At 33.6% G+C, this 20,526-nt stretch overlaps 10 protein-coding genes and 1 non-coding gene across 11 annotated transcripts; 5 read left to right on the top strand and 6 right to left on the bottom strand.

Moving 5' to 3' along the window:
• Positions 1-176: 176 nt before the first annotated feature.
• Positions 177-644, bottom strand: GRX5 (monothiol glutaredoxin GRX5; the record flags this gene model as incomplete). Its single annotated transcript, XM_003670301.1, has 1 exon — positions 177-644. One exon carries the CDS (start codon positions 642-644, stop codon positions 177-179), a length of 468 nt encoding a protein of 155 aa, XP_003670349.1.
• Positions 645-1,785: 1,141 nt separating this feature from the next.
• NDAI0Etrna5C lies at positions 1,786-1,857 on the top strand. The gene has a single exon. It is a non-coding gene; the product is annotated as a tRNA-Cys (tRNA).
• Positions 1,858-2,049: 192 nt separating this feature from the next.
• On the bottom strand, positions 2,050-3,108 carry MFM1 (Mfm1p; the record flags this gene model as incomplete). Its single annotated transcript, XM_003670300.1, has 1 exon — positions 2,050-3,108. One exon carries the CDS (start codon positions 3,106-3,108, stop codon positions 2,050-2,052), a length of 1,059 nt encoding a protein of 352 aa, XP_003670348.1.
• Positions 3,109-3,795: 687 nt separating this feature from the next.
• HTC1 (Htc1p) lies at positions 3,796-4,446 on the top strand (the record flags this gene model as incomplete). Its single annotated transcript, XM_003670299.1, has 1 exon — positions 3,796-4,446. One exon carries the CDS (start codon positions 3,796-3,798, stop codon positions 4,444-4,446), a length of 651 nt encoding a protein of 216 aa, XP_003670347.1.
• A 394-nt stretch (positions 4,447-4,840) lies between these two features.
• On the top strand, positions 4,841-5,875 carry NDAI0E02860 (uncharacterized protein; the record flags this gene model as incomplete). Its single annotated transcript, XM_003670298.1, has 1 exon — positions 4,841-5,875. One exon carries the CDS (start codon positions 4,841-4,843, stop codon positions 5,873-5,875), a length of 1,035 nt encoding a protein of 344 aa, XP_003670346.1.
• Positions 5,876-6,426: 551 nt separating this feature from the next.
• BTS1 (farnesyltranstransferase) lies at positions 6,427-7,467 on the top strand (the record flags this gene model as incomplete). The annotated part of the gene is made up of 1 exon (XM_003670297.1): positions 6,427-7,467. The coding sequence occupies one exon, from the start codon at positions 6,427-6,429 to the stop codon at positions 7,465-7,467; it is 1,041 nt and encodes a 346-aa protein (XP_003670345.1).
• Positions 7,468-7,516: 49 nt separating this feature from the next.
• On the bottom strand, positions 7,517-9,709 carry MUK1 (guanine nucleotide exchange factor MUK1; the record flags this gene model as incomplete). The annotated part of the gene is made up of 1 exon (XM_003670296.1): positions 7,517-9,709. One exon carries the CDS (start codon positions 9,707-9,709, stop codon positions 7,517-7,519), a length of 2,193 nt encoding a protein of 730 aa, XP_003670344.1.
• An 857-nt stretch (positions 9,710-10,566) lies between these two features.
• On the top strand, positions 10,567-11,121 carry NDAI0E02830 (uncharacterized protein; the record flags this gene model as incomplete). Its single annotated transcript, XM_003670295.1, has 1 exon — positions 10,567-11,121. The coding sequence occupies one exon, from the start codon at positions 10,567-10,569 to the stop codon at positions 11,119-11,121; it is 555 nt and encodes a 184-aa protein (XP_003670343.1).
• Positions 11,122-11,170: 49 nt separating this feature from the next.
• UBP16 (putative ubiquitin-specific protease UBP16) lies at positions 11,171-12,658 on the bottom strand (the record flags this gene model as incomplete). The annotated part of the gene is made up of 1 exon (XM_003670294.1): positions 11,171-12,658. One exon carries the CDS (start codon positions 12,656-12,658, stop codon positions 11,171-11,173), a length of 1,488 nt encoding a protein of 495 aa, XP_003670342.1.
• A 254-nt stretch (positions 12,659-12,912) lies between these two features.
• YTA6 (putative AAA family ATPase YTA6) lies at positions 12,913-15,183 on the bottom strand (the record flags this gene model as incomplete). The annotated part of the gene is made up of 1 exon (XM_003670293.1): positions 12,913-15,183. One exon carries the CDS (start codon positions 15,181-15,183, stop codon positions 12,913-12,915), a length of 2,271 nt encoding a protein of 756 aa, XP_003670341.1.
• Positions 15,184-15,511: 328 nt separating this feature from the next.
• GCR1 (transcription regulator GCR1) lies at positions 15,512-19,792 on the bottom strand (the record flags this gene model as incomplete). Its single annotated transcript, XM_003670292.1, has 1 exon — positions 15,512-19,792. One exon carries the CDS (start codon positions 19,790-19,792, stop codon positions 15,512-15,514), a length of 4,281 nt encoding a protein of 1,426 aa, XP_003670340.1.
• Positions 19,793-20,526: the final 734 nt, after the last annotated feature.

The following is a 20,526-nucleotide window of genomic DNA, read 5'->3' as shown; positions in this document are numbered from 1 at the left end:
ATAATTTACAAGACTAAAGGCATGAGAATACATTACCCAGAATATCACTAGCTAAACCTATATATGTTAATTGCAACCCACATAACTGCTATATTCATATCAGAAAAGAAGCTTGCTTTTTACGTACATTTTTTTTACTTGATTATATCATTACATAGCTTCCCTTTTCTTCTCAACTATTCTTGGCTTTCCTTTTTATTGTCGTGTGTACTCTCTTCTTCTTCTTCTGGGACAAGAGCGTCTGCTTCTTCCAATACTTCAGCCAATTCACCAGAACGAGACATACTCGTAATGACATCACAACCACCAACAAATTCCTTATTGACAAATAATTGTGGAATAGTTGGCCATTCTGTAAATTCTTTTATAGCATCACGTAACTCTGGATCTTCTAGAACATTATATGCAGCGAATTTAGCAGGATCTACACCTTGCTGTCCTAACAACTGTATAGTAGCTTTTGAAAACCCACATTTGGGGAACTCTGGGGTACCTTTCATAAATAGTACAACCGGAGCTGAACCTATTGCATCTTGAAGAGCTTTCTTCATCTCCGTACTCATAAAGAGTTTCAGTTGCGGGCGATACAGTATCGTTTTTAGTGGTATGAATGTTTTTGTTTTGCTAAATCTAGATAAGAACATTTTTGAATTTTCTGTACGGTGTGACGTTCTGATCAAAGTGGATGTATATATGCTGGAATTCCTAGTAATTCGTGATTATAGACTTTTGTGCTTTTGTATTGTAATACTGGACTAACAATATTACAGTAAAAGTTTTATGTGAATCCTTTTAAAAGTCCTTTGATTTGATTATTAATTTAGTCTTTTCTGCTTTTGAAGAAAGTCCGATACTTCGGATAAGTCACTTGCAAAAGCGAAACGAATGGAGACTTAAACTGTTAGCCTATAAAATATATCAAACATCAATATGTATTGATATTTTTATTATTAATTGTGCATGAAGTATCTATATTTCACTACCGTTATGACATAGTCAAGGATAATGAATATTCTGTTGTAGAAAGAGGACACTGTTGTAATTTTAACTGTACAATACACGAATGGACACTAAGTGATATTCTAAATGGATCAGTGCCAAAGAATAGAAGACAAGAGCGTAGTATAAGATTTATTGGAAACTGCGACATCCTTCTGGTGTCTGGTACATATGATATGTTAAATGAGTATACAACATGGAGGTGGTAAAATTCTTTCAAAGTCAACGTTCTGTTTATTAATTCTTTCTATGAAATCTTTCCCAGAAAACATTTCAAAATAACTTCCTTTCCATTTCCCTTTTCCTGTAAAACTACGACAATCCTTAGAGAAAGTCAAATAGTTAGGCTCCACAGTATAGTTGTCTCGCACCTGTTTACCTTTAAATACATGTACTTTGGTTATGGGGTACTATTCAAGGTTACTGTACAACTTAGATATATTGTATGCATTTACGGCCAAATGTTCTAATGTTGATCTAATAGGTAATAAAAATAGTCTAAATTTGACATCTAGCTTGACTCATCAAAGTTAAATTTAATTCACAAACGCCATGCAGTGGAAAATATTCCTGGTACCCAGAGCACTTCGGCGCATTTGTCGGAACTTAGGTCATTACATACAACATCTTCCCAGTTTCAATACGTATCACCCAAACTAATTAATTCCAACCGTCGTGACAGATAACTTTTGAGATATAATAGGATAAAACATAATTGTGCCATTTGGAAATCAGACTACCTTATCTTCATCAAAATCAGAATTCCTACGTTAAAATCAAAAAGTAGCTCGTATGGCGCAGTGGTAGCGCAGCAGATTGCAAATCTGTTGGTCCTTAGTTCGATCCTGAGTGCGAGCTTTATTTTTTTTGTTCACCGTCTCAAAATTTACCTTTTTAAATATGTAATTTTTTTACAAGTCCAACTATTTATTCAGAATGAAAGTTGAATCTTTCTTTTTTTGTCTTAAATTTTTTATGTGAAATGAATATTAATTATGCTTTTTATTTTCTACAGCCCCAAATGGGTTTACTATGTTCCAAATTATTTCCTTATTTGAGCTTAGCAAGTAATGATTTGTTGATTTTGGTATTATCTAATAACGACATCTTTTGTAAACTATGAAGACGTTTAATACCTCTTGCGTATATCCAAATCATACAAAGAGTGCTCAGAATAGCTGTAGAAGCAAACCCATATGAACTTTCTTCGATGAAATTATTCAAATTCATTCCATATATTGAGCCAACATATAATACAATACCCATTGATAACATGGATAAACTAAACCTTAAGCCCAAGAGCATCAATTGATTTCTATTGGAATCCAGAATGATATTTATAATTTCTTCAGTTGTTTTCACATTTGAAATTGCATTCTCACTTTTTTGAACAATTTCATCTATATGATTATGATACGTTTCTAAAAGCATCTCAATTTCCGTATGATCATCTTCTGTTCTTGCCTTCCCAAAATTATTATCTGTCAAGTACATTGAACATAATATATCATCTTGTTCTAATAAATCATCAATCATTTCTCTAACTAGCGTGGCTTTTTTGCAAAATATACTAAGTTTCTTGTTTTGAACTAATAAAAACCTTAATCTATCTCTAGTTATATTATTTTCCAAATCTTGTAAAATCCCTTGACTCACTGTCAATAAGACTTTCATCTCACTAGTCAAATTAGATAACGCAGAAATGAAAATAGCTTCTAAAGCTCTAAATTCATAAGGTAAAGGATCTTGTTTCAAACCAGATGAATCAGTTTGATTTTTCAATCTTAATTGCATATCTCTAATAAAAGAATTATTTGCTCTAGAATTTAAAGTAATACCATTCCCAATCGAATCAAAAAGTATGACCATATCTGGTTTAATCAATGCTTTGACAGTTAGCAAACTAATTAATATACTTTTCCTTCGCGTTACTAGACTTGGAACTAAATCATTGCCTTTAGATTTTTCGATCTTCCTTAAATCTCGAGGCAACAATCCTTGTATAGAAACAAGCTCTTCCCTTTTCACTTCTTTAGAGGGGATACCCATGTTACCGAATGAATCAAAAATGGTACATTTAATAGCGCTGGACCCATAACCATAAAGCATATTATTCCTATGTAGTAGATTTTTTGTAAAAGTATTGCTGCGGTATTGTTGGATGTATCAATCTCCTTTCTTAAATTGATATTTGTTGATATAGTGCGAATTGGTTTGAGCCATTTGGTTAATACAGAAATTTGGTGTACTGTCCAATTGGGATGCCGTATCTGAAGGTAAGACATATCAGAATTTTTAGTTCGATTTAAAAGTGAAATGCAAAGGAACCTGCTCTTTGTACTTGACTAAGCAGATTGATAAAATCCTTCCCACCCTTGGATAGAATGTTTCAATTGTTCTATTAGTCTTTTTAAAGCTAACGAGGTATGAGGCTTCCTTTGTTCTAGCACATTCGGACTCTGTGATCTTCAGCATCAAAGTTTCAATGTGTTGAAGTTTTTTGATATTTTTTTTGAATAAAGGTTTCGGAGTGCTGTAATCCGAAGATAACAACAGATAATTTCTAAAAATATACTCCTTCGAAAAGTTATTTAGTATTATTATTATTATTATTTGATTGAAAATGTTCATCCAACTCTGGAAAGATATAACTATAGAGCAAGTTACATTGCTTTTAAAAGAGTCATTTTTTTTTGCTTCCAACGGATTGTACTTCCATGCTTTGATTTATTTTGCATCTCTACTATTACAACTTAGACATATTTCTACAAATACACAACGAAAGAAGCTACACGAATGACGAACATTACGAACAACATTGCCAAGAAAGTTATCACATGGAAGGAGGTCAAACAATACATTAATTCTGGTGAACTCTACATGTTGAGAAGATCCGAATTGCAAAATACAGATTATCAAATACATAAGAAAAAATTTGTTAATGTTGATATGGCCCAATTTATGCTGGATAAATTAGGTTGGAAGTCGGAAGAATTACAAAAATTAAATGACATTGTTTATAATACAGATGAAAAGAGGATTAATGGTGCATTTAAAGATAAGTCATTATTTAAATTGGCAGTTAATGATTTCCCATACTATTTTGAACCAGATGTTATCCATGTCTTAATTTGGTCAAAGATTAAATTACCGATTTATAAAACAGATAAAAAGACTAGTGATGTTAAAATCGGGGATCCCAACAATAATTTCCCTGAATTTAATAAACCTATGAAAAAGGTCATTGCTTCTTTCTTGAAACATACCATCACTGATAAATACTGTATTACAGAAGAGAATTATTGTTGGTTCATAAACTATGTCAACTTACAAAGTATTCAAGCTGTCTCACATATCCATTTGATTATTAAATTACCTGCAAAATACAAGGGCAATCATGAGGCATTTTTCCAAGAATTGAAAGGTGGATTCGAACCGCTCCCATGAAACATAAAGCTAATTATGATTGTAGTTTTCGATGCCGAACCCAAGTAGGGCCTATATAGCGCATATATATTTCTGGAAATATCTTTAAATGAAACACTATTTCAATTGTACTTGGTCTACACATATATATATATATATATACAATGGTCTATAAAGAAAAGCGTCACAATAATATTTTTTTTAGCCGCGAAAAAACTCCGAAATATTTCAACTTCAATTAATTTTTCTGAAAAAAGTGAAAAAATTTGTACGTATGTGAAGAAAACAGGCTAATGATAACTGAAACTTTTCATTACTTTATCCATCATTTAGGGACTATTTAGGGAGATACGGTATAGCTGAGATAATTTCCAACTCATTCCAGGTAATACGGTAAAAAAAATCAAGATTAAATATGCAACTTCGAAAAAGAAAGAGAATCGACTATGGTGATACAAAGGCTACTCGCATAAAAAAGGAAGATTTGACGTCGAGTAACGAGAATAATACTAATAATGATGAATCAAGCAAAAAGAAGGATAAGTTAATGGTTGCGGTCGTAGATACTGAAAGCTGTACGAAAACATCGGATAGTGAAATTACGAATACTAGTATTGAATTAGAAACAAATAAGAGGATACATAAAGCAAGACATCGAGCTCGAGTTAGACCTGTTTTGAATTTAAACCTTGATGATGAATATGTTAAGAAAAGATCAGGAGAAGAAACTGGTGGTTGGGCCTTATCAGTGGCATCGTTATTACAAAGACCTCCGCCACATGCTCCTTCAAAAAGAAATGAGGGGGCGGAGGAGGAGGAGGAGGAGGATGTCACGTTGATTGATATTTCCATATTACAAGATTGTTTGACCAGTTTGAATGCTCAATTATCTAAGACTCCATCTCCGAAACAATGTCAAATAGTGAAATTATTACCTGACACATTTACAGAGAATATGAAACAAATATCAATAGGATTGACTGAGTTGATCGGGTTTGAAGGACATCTTGGAGAATTCTTAAACAATGAGAAAGAAAATAAAGGAAACAAGGAAAGGAAGGACAAAAAGACAGAACATGATGAACAACCATATAAAATTAATCCACTATTAAAGGAACGATTAATAACTCTTGCTAAAGGATTAAAATCAGTTCAACGAAAACCGATAGCTGAAGATGAGTTAGACTACGAATGGGAGAGAGATTTGATTTTAAAAGTTGCATTGATTCATAATATTGATATCAGTGATTTGAGTGATTTAAGACCAATTCCTTCACCGATGTTCAATGAAGTTCGATCTATAAGCAAAAGATTGGATAAACCTTTACAAAAGGAGAGAAATCACTTATTAACATGGCCAGTTAAGCAACTCAATAAGAAGAAGAAGAATAGAACCAGAGATGATACTAATGGGATATTTGATGATGTTCCCTTATATAATCAAGCATAGATATTGACACAGATATGTACCTAGCGCTACACAATCTCAAATATACAAACCCAGCATTGCATTAAAGTATTTTTTTACTTCTATTTTTTTTTGAATCCAATGTAATTGACCAAAGGGGCAATTACATTACCAAAGGGAAGTCGAGTAACTGTCCCAGATAAATACCCTTTCAAGGAATTACATTGGTAATTGCTCCATCTTGATGTTATTTCTGTACGTACATATAATAAACCTGGGAAGAAATTAATGAAAATACGTACGTTGATGTGTAAGCGCTCAGCGATGAGACATTTTTCACATAATGAGGTTCAGAATAGACTTGAATCTGAAACAGCAGCACACAGCTGTTGCATATAGATACCTACAGGCACCATTTGTGCGTATAGTACTTAGTTTCCAATCCCACAAGATATTAATAATAAGGGTCTTTTGAAGAGTGGTTTTTTTCAATAGTTGTTGTGCAATAAGGAATTCTATTCTGCATATATAGAGCAACGAAAGGTGTAACAAGAGTGTTTCACAAAAGAAGAGATAGGGAAAACATATGAGAAATGACTTCCAACGATAATATTAACAATAATAGTTCAACGATGAATGAAATCAATTCTATGATCTGCAATACACCACAATGGTCAATTGAAGATGAAGATACAATAGCGAGACCATACAAACATATAACTTTACATCAAGGTAAACGGTTTAGATCAAAATTAATTCAAACATTCAATAAGATTTATGAAATACCGAATGAACAATTGCAGATATTAATGGAAATTATCGAAACTTTACACAATTCAAGCTTGATCATTGATGATATTGAAGATAATTCTGATTTAAGAAGAGGTAATCCATCATCTCATGTGGTATTTGGTATGCCTATGAGTTTAAATACTGCCAACTATATGTACTTCAAATCAATGAATTTGATTTGGAAAATGAGTGCAGATCAGACTTCTATTTTGGAACTTTTACAAATCTTTAATGAGGAATTGATGAATTTGCATAGAGGTCAAGGATTAGATATTCATTGGAGAGATTCTTTGAACGAATTAAGGTATGATGGAGTTCCTAACGAACAAATGTATTTCAAAATGGTTATGAATAAGACCGGTGGTCTCTTCAGATTGACGATAAGAATGATGGAAAAAATTAGTCCCAATTTTAACCGGAAGAAAAAAACTTTAGTGCCATTGGGTAATCTATTGGGTATAATTTATCAAATTAGAGATGATTATCAAAATCTGGTGAATAATACAATGATTGCAAATAAAGGGTTTGCGGAGGATTTATCAGAAGGTAAATTATCATTCCCAATTATTCACGGACTACGATTTGAAAGTTTAAATAATGTATCAGGGCCAACACTTTTGAATATCTTGCTGAAACGAACAGACGATGATGAATTGAAAAAGGTGGCATTGAAATTTTTACAAGATACAAGTAAATCAATTGAATATACAAGGAAAGTCATTGAAGATTTAGTTAGACTAATTAAAAATTCAGAATTTTTGCCATCATTAGATGATGTAAATGGGAATGAAGATGCTATTAATGAGATAAATTTCATTATTGATCATATATCAAACATATAGTATATATAATGATGTATATGAAATGTAATTATAAACTTGCATATTATTTTTATTGAATAATTTTCTGGTAAATATCGAAAATTTGTTTTAAATCAGATATTTTCAAATCCTCGAAATCTAAATCTTTAAATTTTTTCCAATCAGCAGGTATCTCATTCGATGACGGTAATGATGATGATGATGATATATTTGTGATCATATCATCGGATGATGTTATGTTGGAATGTAACGACATATTTGAGCCAGATATCTTAATTGTTTTTGTCCGTACTTTCTTTTCCGGAGAATTAGTTAGAGAAAGCTCCTTTTCTATACTTGTATTATCCTCTTCAACCTGTTGCTTTTCCTTGTCTACATCGTTGGTAGTCTCATCACCGTTGATTTTTGAATTATTACTAATACTATCTACATCATCTTCATCAGACGGTGGCACTGTCACAGGAGGGGTATACGATTTAATTTTACCAATCACATTTCTTAATGAAGAATCAAATATGGTTTTAAACCTACCATACGAATTGGATCGGAGTACATCTTGATTAACGGAGGTGATGTTAGTAGATTGGTCTAAGAAATTAAAATTATTATCATTTATCAGGAGTGCCTTAGCACTCTCTGTAATACGGATATGTGTGTCGTTATCATTACTATTATTATTATTACTATAATTCATTACGGATAGAGGAAGTTGAATTTTACTACTTATTGAATCATTTAGTAGAGCCAATTGATCTGAGTTTAACGTATTAGTTAATTTTTTAGAGAAATCATTTATCGTCAATCCATCAATGAACATTAATGCGGCCTCCATGTTAGTTAAGACGTATAATTCATTTTCAACCAGTTTTTTCTTGTATCTGAAAAATTTAATGAATTCAATGTTTAAGAAGATTCGCTTCGTGTTGAATTTTATAATGTAATAAATTAATAACGATAAGAATTCATCATTTGACATTTCCTCATTATAAAACGTCATTAAATTATGAATTTTTAATAGAATTTCAATTTTATCGAACGGCGAAATTGAATACAGTAAGAATTTTTTAAATAGATGTTCGATCTCTAAAGATATTGATTCATTTGATTTCATCTTAACGGAGTCTATATCCAGGAATGCAAACAAGCTAATAGGCGCATCAGAATCAGCCGCAGTAGCAGTAGCAGTAGCAGTAGCTTCGTTTTCCTCGATTTCAGTTGGAGTAGCCGAAGGGGAAGATGAAGTCGATAATAACGTTGAAAGACAGTTAATTTTTTCATTTAAGGCTCTATCATATTGGATAAACTCCGGGGAATTTCTAAATAAATTGACGACCTTGAATTCTCTGAGATTAATTCTGGTGTTTATATTTGTGTTTGCTGAATAGAGGTTATTAGTATTATTACTATTGCTAGTTGTATTCTTGATGGGAGATGGTACTGCAGTGCCTACTTTAAGTATTTTAATAAAAATATTTCTTTCACAAAGGATCATAAATTTTTCCAACTTTAAATTATTCAACTTATTAACTTTCAATTGTTTATTAATTTCTTCAGGTGATAGTAATTGTTGAGGAGGTCGGTGATTGTTGCTGTTGTTGTTGTTGTTATTATTATTATTATTTATTATGTTGGGACCCATACTGAAGAGAGATGAAGATCTTCTCTGTCTTCTTGTAGTACCATTGTTGTTATTTCCTATGGAATTTCCACTACCACTACTACTTCTACTTCTTGAGAAAATACCGCTCAATCCTGAGCTTAATGACTCTTTTGCATTAAGAAATGAGCTAGTACTGTTATTATTAACGAAGCCGCTGGGGCCAGTACTCGTTAAATATTGGAAGGCGGACCTATCAAATTTCATATAAAAGGATTGGAAAATGGACGCTAGTTGAATAATTGACAACGGTTTAATATATTTTGGTTGTTTTAGATCATCAATAAAGATAGTTATTAGATTTGATAAATCAAGCGGTAACTCATGTATTGAGTTTACCTCTTGATCAATTTCCAATTGAGTTAAAGCGGTATCGACAGATTGAGAGAAGTTATCATTTTCATTTTCATTATTATTGTCAGTATTGTTCCGATTGATATTTTCTTTCAGATGTCCAGGATCAATTTCATAATCCTCTTGATGAATTTCATGTTTTAAAGATGAAGAAAGGGATGATAGTGAAGAGGATGATTTATAGGATTCCTTAATAGATTGTGTAGTATCAAATTTAGTATTCGATATTGGTGGAGTAAAAAGCTGTCTCATTGTTCACTCTATTTGTGAAAGAGACGCAATGTAACAAATTTATGCCTATTTCGCAATGTATATATATGTGTTTCTAACAGCAGCCGTCAGGTCGAAATTCTATGCTTCAATAATTGATATCAAATCAGCAATATAAGCTACAAGCTACGAATGGAGGCAGATCTAAAGGACTGTAATGTTAGAACCGTAAAGTATAAAAGGCCCAATATACTTCAACAGATCAGTTTTTGCTTGGCAGGCTTTTACTTTATTCTTCTATGTCTCACCTCTCTATTTTCCTGAACATGTTACGCATTGTATTATCAACATATGATCTTTGATAGTGGAGTAAAATTCGTATAGTTAGCAAAGCGCTTACTTAAGATTATAAATAGAAGGATTCCCCCACGGATGCTATACGATGTGTCTATCTTCTTTTTGAGACTCCGCCGCGGAAGCAACTATGTGAAAAGTATCTTTATTATTGAGGACAGGCATGGTATCCACAAAGAAGAACACGGATACTTTTATTAACACTATCCGTAAGGTACCATGCGGATACTAAGAACCCTTCCTTTATTCAAAGCCTTTGATAATGGGAAGTTTGGCTATATAATTAGAGTTTCGTAATTCTAAAGGATATTGCAAGAAGACAAGCACTCAATAGATAAAATTGCCCAGGAAATCATAATAAGAACCTTCATTTATTAGTCATATCCTGCCTTGGTTTGTCTGTTGTTCTTTTACCTTTGACACATGGTTTACTTATTATTGTTTCTGGCACTAGGTTGATTTGCAAATACCTCTGGAAATATATATTCACATAAACAATTGAAAGCCACATATTTCAAAGCCCTCGACCCTGTGAAATAGCTAATATGAATAATCAATATGGTTTGAAAAGATGTAGAAGTAATGAGTTGTATGGTAATTTGGATATATCGCACTATAAGAAACAGAAATTGATACAAGATTTACAGAATTTATCACTTCAAGACAATACAGCAAGTGCCAGCATCACCACTAGAACTAGCACCAGTTTTCCACATCGAATAAAAGACTTTAAAATACTTCCCAATTCAATCACTTTTAAGCCGATAAATTTATTAACATCTATATCGTCATCAGTAGATAGAAAAAAGAAAAATTTCAAAAATAGACCTACTAGAGATAAACATGAGGATGATAAGGATAGGGACCTCTCTCTATATGACTCAAATTATTATATATATTCAAAAATCTTAAACGATCAAAACATTAATTCATCTCAATTGATTAAATGGATTGACCTTTCCAAATTCCTTTATTTCATTTGGTATAATTGGTACTATAATCTCCCGAAGGAAAATATAACTATATTGATAATGATGATATTGATATGGACCAACAACCCTTTTATGAAGATATTAATATGGATATCGATACGGATATAGATATGGATGCCTAACAAAAGCGTCATTATTACATACATTCCCTTTTTTATTAAATACGTTCATAATAGAGCATATAGACTGATTTCTTTTCATTTAAAACTTTCTTCACAGTTGATTCCTCAATCGACGTATCAGATAATTTCCAAAATGGGTATGTTTCTACACTTTTAATCTTTTTGAAAGATTGGGAAGGTACTGTATTTTCTTCCTTGACTTCTACCTCCACTTCGTCATCTTTTAACAGATTGTTATCGATTACTGAAGATCGATTAATTATTTCACCATTTTCCTTATTAATTCGTAATTTAGGCTTATGTCTATAACATTGGTAGTGCCCTTGATAATGTGAACCAGTATGCTTCACTAACGACTTCAATTCATATCTTATTTTACTGTTTGAATTAATAAATGTCTTCTCGCCAGGACTGCTCTGCAACATTTGTTCCTCTTCTAGTTCAAGTATATTTTCAAACTCGACATTACATGGGTTTCTAGTATATGCCATTCCATTATACATTGATCGCGATAAATGAATTAATAATACTTTTGGACACTGGAGCAGTCTCCTTTTTCGAAATATGTCAGACTTTTCCATCTTCGATATGTCACAATAACCTCTCTTATAAGACTTAATATAATGCATTATATCATCCGGTAATTCTTGGTTTATCATTAAATTGTTCAAAAAGACTTCTTTAAGATATCTCAATTTCCGTTTTTCTTCATCATCTCCAGTAAAGCCGTCACTATTTCTATAATTCTCGTTCTTTAGTATCATATTTATCTCACAATATAAACATGAGTAACCTTCAATCTTTTCTAATTGGTTATTATGGATAATATCCGTTAATTTGCTTGAAGAACATTGTGGTACGTTGAGTTCATAAATTGAAAACATCTCCTCTTTGATTTGCGAAATATGGCCACATCTAATACAGATTAAATGATTGCCCACCACTCCCTTCATTGGTACTTCTATAACCCCCTTTGGAAGCACCGCTAATTCCTTAAACAACGTCTCTAATAATAATTGAGTGAATTCATGGGCATCATTTTGCTGCCGGGATATCGTTCCTTTAAAAATATGCTCCATCGTAGATATTATCAACTCTGCTGAATAAGACTCTGAATCAACAATTAATTTTTGCAGTTCATAAACTGTCTTGGCGAGATTCTTATGTAATGGTAGGCTTAAGTTCTTATCCTCTTGTAATTTTGATAGTATGGAATTTAAATATACAGTAAACGATGACAAGGGAACTAGAGCTTGAAGTGATGAATTTATGAAGCAATCATTCCTGGCATTTATTAACCCCATCGTAGTCCTATCCAATCGACATGATTCCTTGGTATCCTTATCTCGAAGACCTAATGTTCTCAAAAGAGAAATAATTAATGTAGGGGATACAATGTAAAGTGATACACCTAATATAGTTAGTCCAGTGATCTTTTTGAGGGCGCCTCCATTCTTCGCTAAGAGAACGTTCAACCATTGAGTCTGACGATCATTTGGAACCAAATACGTATATTTTGTCATTTCTTCGGTAGTTAAATTGCTTGTTTGAAAAAAATTCTTTGTTATACCCTCAAAATAACGTTATGAAAGCTAGATGCTGTTTGTTATTTGTTAAAACACCATCCGCGGATGTATCTAACATTAATGGCCGCGCTGGGCGGCTAATAGATAAATGATCCAGAAGACAACGACGCCGCTTTAGTATCAAGTATTAAATGCTATTTATTAGCTTATGTTGTTCATAGATATGAAATACTGAGAAATGCTTCTGTATACTAAGAACCTGTACTACCAAATTGCAAAGCCCAATGCTCATAATGACTTAGGGACTCCTTCGATACGCTCTTTTTAATTGTTGATAATGCAGTATCAAAATCTTGTTTAGAAACACCTCGAATTGTATCAAAATTAGTATTCATCAACTCATCCCCCAAATCACGGATAGGTTCCATAGCTGCTTCTTTCGCTAAGGCAGTAATATCGGACCCAGAAAACCCTTCTGTGGCTATGGAGATTATCTTAAAATCCGACACGGTTAAGATGTTTTTCTGTGAACTCATCAATTTCTTCAGATGATAAAGTCTAGTTTCAGAATCAGGCAATGGAATATATAATCTCTTAGAAAATCTCCTTCTCGCTGCTTCATCAATGGCCCAAGGAAGGTTTGTTGCGGCAAGAAGTAAAACATTATTACTTTTTCCATTGGGATCAGAATGGGGAATCGCTTTTGACAATGATGACCATTGGATTAATAACTCTGTTTTAATCCTTCTAGAGGATTCGTTTTCATTATCTGACCTTGTCGTCAATAAAGAGTCAATTTCATCAAGGAAAATAATGGAAGGAGATAATCGTTTCGCCATATAGAATAACGCTCGAACTAATTTTTCTGATTCACCAAGATATTTTGATAATAATGAAGATGCACTAATGCTGAAAAACGTAGAATGAGATTCAGTAGCAACAGCTTTGGCAATCATAGTTTTTCCAGTCCCTGGTGGGCCAAATAATAGCATGCCTCTTACTGGTTCTCTTAACCCTTTGAAAAGATCTGGACGTAAAAATGGATACACAACAGTTTCTTTGAGTATATTCTTCGTGTTATTAAGTCCCGCAATATCATCCCAATGGATTTTTTCATCCATAATTAATATATCATTTATTATTTGTTCGCATGCTCTTTCATCAACACCCTGTAAAGTGGTCATAATATATTTTATCCTCTGGTCAAGAAGAGATGTTTCTCGTGCTTTATCTGGTATCTCTTGCGTTTTGTCGACCTCATCCTTTAGTACTGCTGGAAGTTTCCTTTCGTGTACTTGCTTGCGTGATGAAGGACGTCTATTAACAGTCGTTTTAATACCAGAACGTTCTATATCTGCGTTGTTTATCCTTGCATCTTTAGAACCTAGGTTTTTAGTTTGGGTATTCGTCCCATGCATTTTCGCCATGCTTGGTTTACTGTGTCGAGGCCTGTTATGGGTTCCTGGACTTACCGCTTTTGTTGATTGTTTACGATTATTATTCTGAAGGCTGATAGATGGTAACGTCTTCTTCGGAACTTCTAGTTGAGCATGTTTTTGCCATGCAACTATAGCCGCTATTCCAATATCATTATTCCTTTCCTGTGATAGTATTGGATCTTTTTTTCCTGAAATGTTTGGATTTGTCTTAATATCAAATGACCTTCTCCTTAGTGATTCTGAATTGCTCATTGTTAACTCATGAGACCGTCTCTTGACGTCTACACTTCTTCTACCTAACGTTTTGGTCCGTATTGGCGGGCTTGGACTCTTCGAACGACTACTACGATATGCTTCAGATCCTTCAACAATAACTTGTTTCTCTTTTTGTTTAGCTAATTGTTGTTTCCTCCTACGTTCTAATTCACATTCCATTTTCTTCCGCCTTCTTTCTTCTTGTTCCAACTTCGCATTGACTTCCGTTTCGACTTGGTCTTTGATCTTCAGCTCCAACATTTTTTTATTCTGGATTTCTATTCGTTCTTGTTGGAGCTTGTTCTCTCTGATCTTTCTTTCTTCTTCTAATCGCCTTGCTTCTTTAATTTGCGCAACCTCTTCCTCGATCATCTTAGTTTCCATAGCCTTCTTTTTCTCTTTTTTAGAGTTGTTTCTCCAAAGCTGGGACAATTTCAATATATTATTACCATACTCCAATGTAGTAGGGGTCTTCTTATCAGCATTGTTTGATATTATCTCTTCTTGGACTTCATTTTCCTCAGTAATGATATCTTGCCTCAAAATTTTAAGATCGTCCATCTGTACTTTGTACTCTGGATAATATTCTGGTACATTCCAAAAATAGTGCTTTCCTAATCCATAATGTCTTTCAATCTTCTTAATAGCATCATGCAAATAATTCAGTAAATGATTCAATGATTTGTAACGTTCAGCCAAAGGGGGATCGGCCCTTGGATTGGTGGGATGCTTCAAATTGCCGTATTGGCTTTTGATGATATTGTATAATAGTTCGATTGCCTGGATAAGAGTTAAATTACCTGGTATTTCAAACTTGTCATGAGGCATAATATGTTAGAAAGTGGTCTCCGTTATGGCTTACAAATATCTTTTGGACTGGTAATTTGTTCTGCATTTCTCAATATCCCGTTTTTAAAGCCAGGTCTTTTGCATTAAAAGTTCAATGGGATGCGATTGCAATTTTCAAGGCCCTTATTTCGCTAAGACATTAAAAACTATGTAGAAAGAACTCTAGTCTACGTACTGCGTAAATATCGAGAATGTTAAAATTAGTTACAATCTGTTAACTATTCAGAAAAATCTATAAATCTATAAATAAGGTCATCACATTTCGTTATATTTCATAATCTCTTCCTCCAAAACGTCGTTAGCTGGATCAAACTATACTAGATGTATGGCCAGGAGTCCCTGATGTATGTTTTGGTTCTGAATCTGTTTGTAGGGCCAACTTTTCCATTGTTGATCTAGGAGTAGCAGATTTGGAATCTGAATTGGTGGTAGTTACAGCAATCAATTCGGTTGTTGCGTCATTCGGTTTCCCTGTCGAAACGGGACTATCTAATTTTTGTGATTCTACCGCACTTTCTTCAGTATCCGAATTTATAACATTGGCAGAATCGGTTATTATTCCTGGTATAGGCTTCGTACTTGGACTATAGCCATGCTCCGCTACTATCTCTTTTTTAAAATTCAGAATGATTTCTGTAGGAGATTTATTCGGTATGGCCTTTGTCTCAACAATAGTTCCTTCAGATATTGGCTTGGACAAACTATTTGTATTCATAAGGTCATTGTTTGTATTAGTGCGTACAGAATTGTCAGCAGTAGTCTTAATCGTGGTGGTTGTAGGATGGGTAACATTATTAAGATCTTCTGGACTCTTAGGAAGTTCTGGTAACTTACATTCAGTGGCCTGAGTGGCGGGCAATTTATCTAATCGAATATCATTATCACAATTTGCTACTTCTTTTTGCAAAGCCTTCGGTGATACTTTATCGTTCGTGTTACTGTGTTTGTCAGTTCCTTTTGTAACTGAGGACCGACCTTCATTCTGTAATTGAGCTGTAGTTTGAATACTGGATTTGGTAGTGCTAACAGGTTTGGATAAATTGGCATTTAATTTTGCTACTGACTCTTGGATATCATTAATCTGTGACGCTTGTATAAACCTTTGAGTTGCTTGGGTAGGGAGGTCCGTTTTGGGGGGGAGGGTATTTAGTGTCGTGTTAGATCGTATTTCAGCGTCTTGATGTCTCTTCAAGTCGTTAACAATCCCAGAGTTGCTTTGTAGCTGATTAATTCTTTTTAAGTTTGTCTGTGTTGAGGTATCATCTTGGTGCTCAACAGTTCTCTTAGGCGATTCTAAAACCAAATTAACGTTTTTATCTATTTCGTTGGGTTCGTTAAGTTTCGATAAGGAGTCTTGAATATTAGCTGTGGTAGATTTACTACTTCTTGCAGTTCCTTGTTTCTCTTTTTTTCTTGCTAACTTTGCCTGCCTAGCAGCTTCTTGAGCTGCTAATGCAGCATTGCTGAGATGTTGTCTTTTACAGTATTTAACTTTTTCTTCCTCAGTCATTGACCCAACAGACCAACTCTTAAAGTTCTCAAACACACATATTTCTTCATTGTGTTTTGTTAAATTTCTGAAATAAAGTGAAAGCGAATTAAGTGTCAAACCATTATTAATTCTGAATTTCTCTAAATCACTAACAATAATTTTCCTGATTTCTTCTCTTGGTTGATCGGGTTTTGTGAATCTACCTAATTTTATACCACGATCACATTCTGTTTCGATATAGTCCATGATTATCCTTCTCGTTGGGAAAAAATGTGAATCTTCTGTGACTTTCCAACGCCTCCATCCATACTTTTCAATTAGTTTTTTGATAGAAGGCTTCCCATTCAATCCAATGTACCATTCTGTATAGAGATCCCATATTGTTTTATTTTCTCTTGACAACTTATATTTGATATTGTCGTTGGGACCCTGACCAGTCCTGGAAGCTGGTGTAGTCGATTGCCTTTTTCCAATTTGAGGCGTAGATGCTTTATGAGATAAGGACGATATATCAGACGGTGTTAGATTACTTGCACTGAGGTTATTGATGAAAGTACCGAGGCTGGCCATATTCGGGAAGTTCTGTAAGGCTCTGTTGATATTTGTTAAATGCGGTAAAGCTGAAGACCTTTTTATTAGTGGTATTGATGAAACTGATTTCGTAACTGGCTGTAATGGGATCGATAAAACAGGGGTATCCTCTTTTACTTCGCTAGGTGTAGATTTGATTTTGTCACTACCGTTATCAATATTGGTTTTAGTCTTTTTATCTTTGTCTTCGTCTCTATCTTTGTCTTCGTCTTTATCTTTGTTGTCTTCTTTATGTTCATGATCGTCTTTATCTTTAGAATCCTTCTCAATTTTATTGATATTCTCGCGTAGCTCGTTGTTCTTTTCCGTTTTTTTATTTTCTGCTGTTTCTGAGACATCTTTATCTAGTATACCCTTTATTGTATTCTCATCTTCTCCTACACGGATATCTTCATTCGTCGATTTTCCGTTATAGTCAGCCTTCTTTGTCATATTCCGTTTGTCTAACTCCTTTACCAGTGTCTTCGGCGAAAAAGGTTCTATGGCAGATGCTGGGGCTCTTGCATCGATAACCTTCGCCGCAGGTTGTTCTGATGGAGACATTGGCATACTAGTTGTTGAATCATTTCTAACTAATAATGGCCTCTCTAATACTTTTCTCATCGGCACCAGTGGAGTTTTCTTGATGGTATTGGTTACTTTTGGCTGTGGGGAGTCAACAACCAGAACCGCTTCTTTGTCCTTCTTCGATTGAGTAGGAACACTAGCAGAGTCTCTGTTTGTAATCGAAGAATTTGAGCTTGATGTGGATGTTGAATCTGCCATGGCAAATGTAACAGGTGAATTAAATTGATTTTTCCGTATTTGATTCAATGTTGGAGCATTCTTTGGTTTTTTGGTTTTGGATTTTGTTATTTTAGTAGTAGTTGCATTTGCCGTTTTAGCTGCTATTAGTGGATCAACTTGAATATGTGGGCTTTGAATTGAGGTAGATAGCAAAGAATCTAGTGCTGTTTGAGAAGGAGTTGGCTTATCATCTAATCTGTACCTTTTTCTAGAATATGGCGAACCAATTATCCCAGGTGACTGAGGAGAATATGGACTCATTTGATCCAAATGATCGTTTGGTGATATGGGTGGTAATTCCCTTTTTTGTATTTTGTCTGACAAGTTAGCAGCAGGAGATATTATTGGAGGACTCTTGAAGGTTGGTTTTATAGGAGCGCCCTGAGGTATTTTTGGTGTGGGCTTCTCCATTGCGCTACTGTCAGGGACGGTAATTGGTGTGACTCCAGTTACGCTATCTGTAACAGCATCAGTTCTAATGGTATTAGGATTCGTAGCCATTGCCTTTTGTAATTTGAGGATTTCATTACACATAGTTGTCACAGATGACAAGTCTGTTTTCAACTGCGTTACTTGCTGGCTTAATCTAATATTTTCCACAGTCAATTTTTTGGAAAGTTCTAAAAATCGTGACTCTATCTCTTCTGGTATCTGGTATGTAGTATTGCTGTTATTGAAATTATTGTCAATGCTACTACTTATCGCAGTCAATGCAGGATCAGCATTATAGCTGATAGTATTGTTGTATACGTTGGTAAATTGACTTCTTGACGTATTATTTCGTATTGAGGGATCGTAAGTGGTATTGGAACTTAACCATGGTTCAATATTAATGTTCCCATTGACCATGTTGTTATTCGTGGTATTATATGCCTCAATATTTTTAAATTGATCCATTTGAAAAAGTTCAGGTATGAATTTTGCAATGAATGATAAGATATTTGGTAACAATAAAGAATGCTGATTTAAATAACGTAAATCTTGGATGACTACTTTACCCATGAATTCGAATAATTCACACAAGGAATGTAATTTATAGTTTGTTCTATCAATTTGTAACATATCTTGCCTTAAACTTGGCAGCCATGGAAATACGATGTCGATAAGGTCTCTTGATGGTTCAAAGAGTTCTGCTCTCGGAATTCGTATATTTGAGTTATTAATGCCGTTAAGCACATCTTCATTCTGCATATATAAAAGTGGATTTGAATCCAAAAGAATAAAGTTTGGATCTAACAATGGGATATTAAAATAGTTAAAAATTGTAATTGGAGGATTTGGATGACTCCATCGTATTATGAAATATATTGCTAATGCAAATATTGGACATTTAGAGATATCAGGATCTCTTGATATTGTATTGAAATATTGATATGCATCGCCGTCATTTAGCTTTCTTAAAGTTAGAGAATCAGAGTAGGTTTGGTCGACAATTAAATCAATTAGCCTTAGTGAGGCTAAGGAGTTTATGTCAACTTTAAAATATAACTGTAAAATAAATTGTGTGATTGCATAGAAATTTGAAGTTGTATTAGAACTTGTGATACTCGATTGTTGTTCCTGTTGAGATAATAGATGTTTTAATCTGTTAGTATTTAAATTATAAGGCGATTGAAGAACATTGAAAGGTGATGTTGTTGCTCTTGGTCTCTGGAAACCGTTCAATTGGTTTATTCTTGAAGGTGACTGTGTAGAGGTCAATTGATTTATTAAATTCATAAAACTTGGATTATTTATTAATATTATTGGAAGAAATAGCTGTTAATTCGTGTAGTATAAGGAATATATTTTAATTTATTAGCTTGTTTCGCAATCTTGATAAAGGTTTGGTTTTCTTCTTCGTAGCTATTATTAGAGTCTGATAGATAAGGGTTTCAAAATAATAAACGAGCTCAATTATTTGGTGTCATAGTCTACGTCTTACAGGGGAGAATACAGTTTTTCAAAAGCCCACTTTGTAATGTTCAATGGTAATAACACAAATAACCAATACCCTTTCTTGTTATCTTTATTCGTAATGGGCACTACTAGACCTGACGGGAATTCTGAAATATTCTATTGCAGCTATGATGCCAAATTCAAAGAGACAAAAAAAATTAAGGGAGATTCGAAGAAGAGATGAGATGAAAAATAGTTTCCCCGATTTTTTGGTTAGTTAGGTAACACGTAGTAACAAGGATATTACTCTTTTTACTGTTCTTTGGTATTATTATTGTTACTGTTTATTATTATTATTACTATTTACTTTACGTATTTGATGTCTAACCTTTCGCGACGCATTATATGATTATCTCTCCACAGCCATGCCATTATGACACTTTTGATAACGTTATTATTTGAAACCAAGAGCAAAAATTGTTATAGCCTTTCTTTCCATTAGATCTCGATGTTAGTAAAAAAGATGCTTTAGTCATACCATACCATTACGTAGTGTAATAACAGCAATATATTGT

The sequence above is a fragment of the Naumovozyma dairenensis genome, chromosome 5 (genome assembly GCF_000227115.2).
Source record: "Naumovozyma dairenensis CBS 421 chromosome 5, complete genome".
NCBI lineage: Eukaryota > Fungi > Ascomycota > Saccharomycetes > Saccharomycetales > Saccharomycetaceae > Naumovozyma > Naumovozyma dairenensis.
Note: the sequence above shows the minus strand (reverse complement) of the source record. Positions and strands in the feature narration are given on the sequence as shown.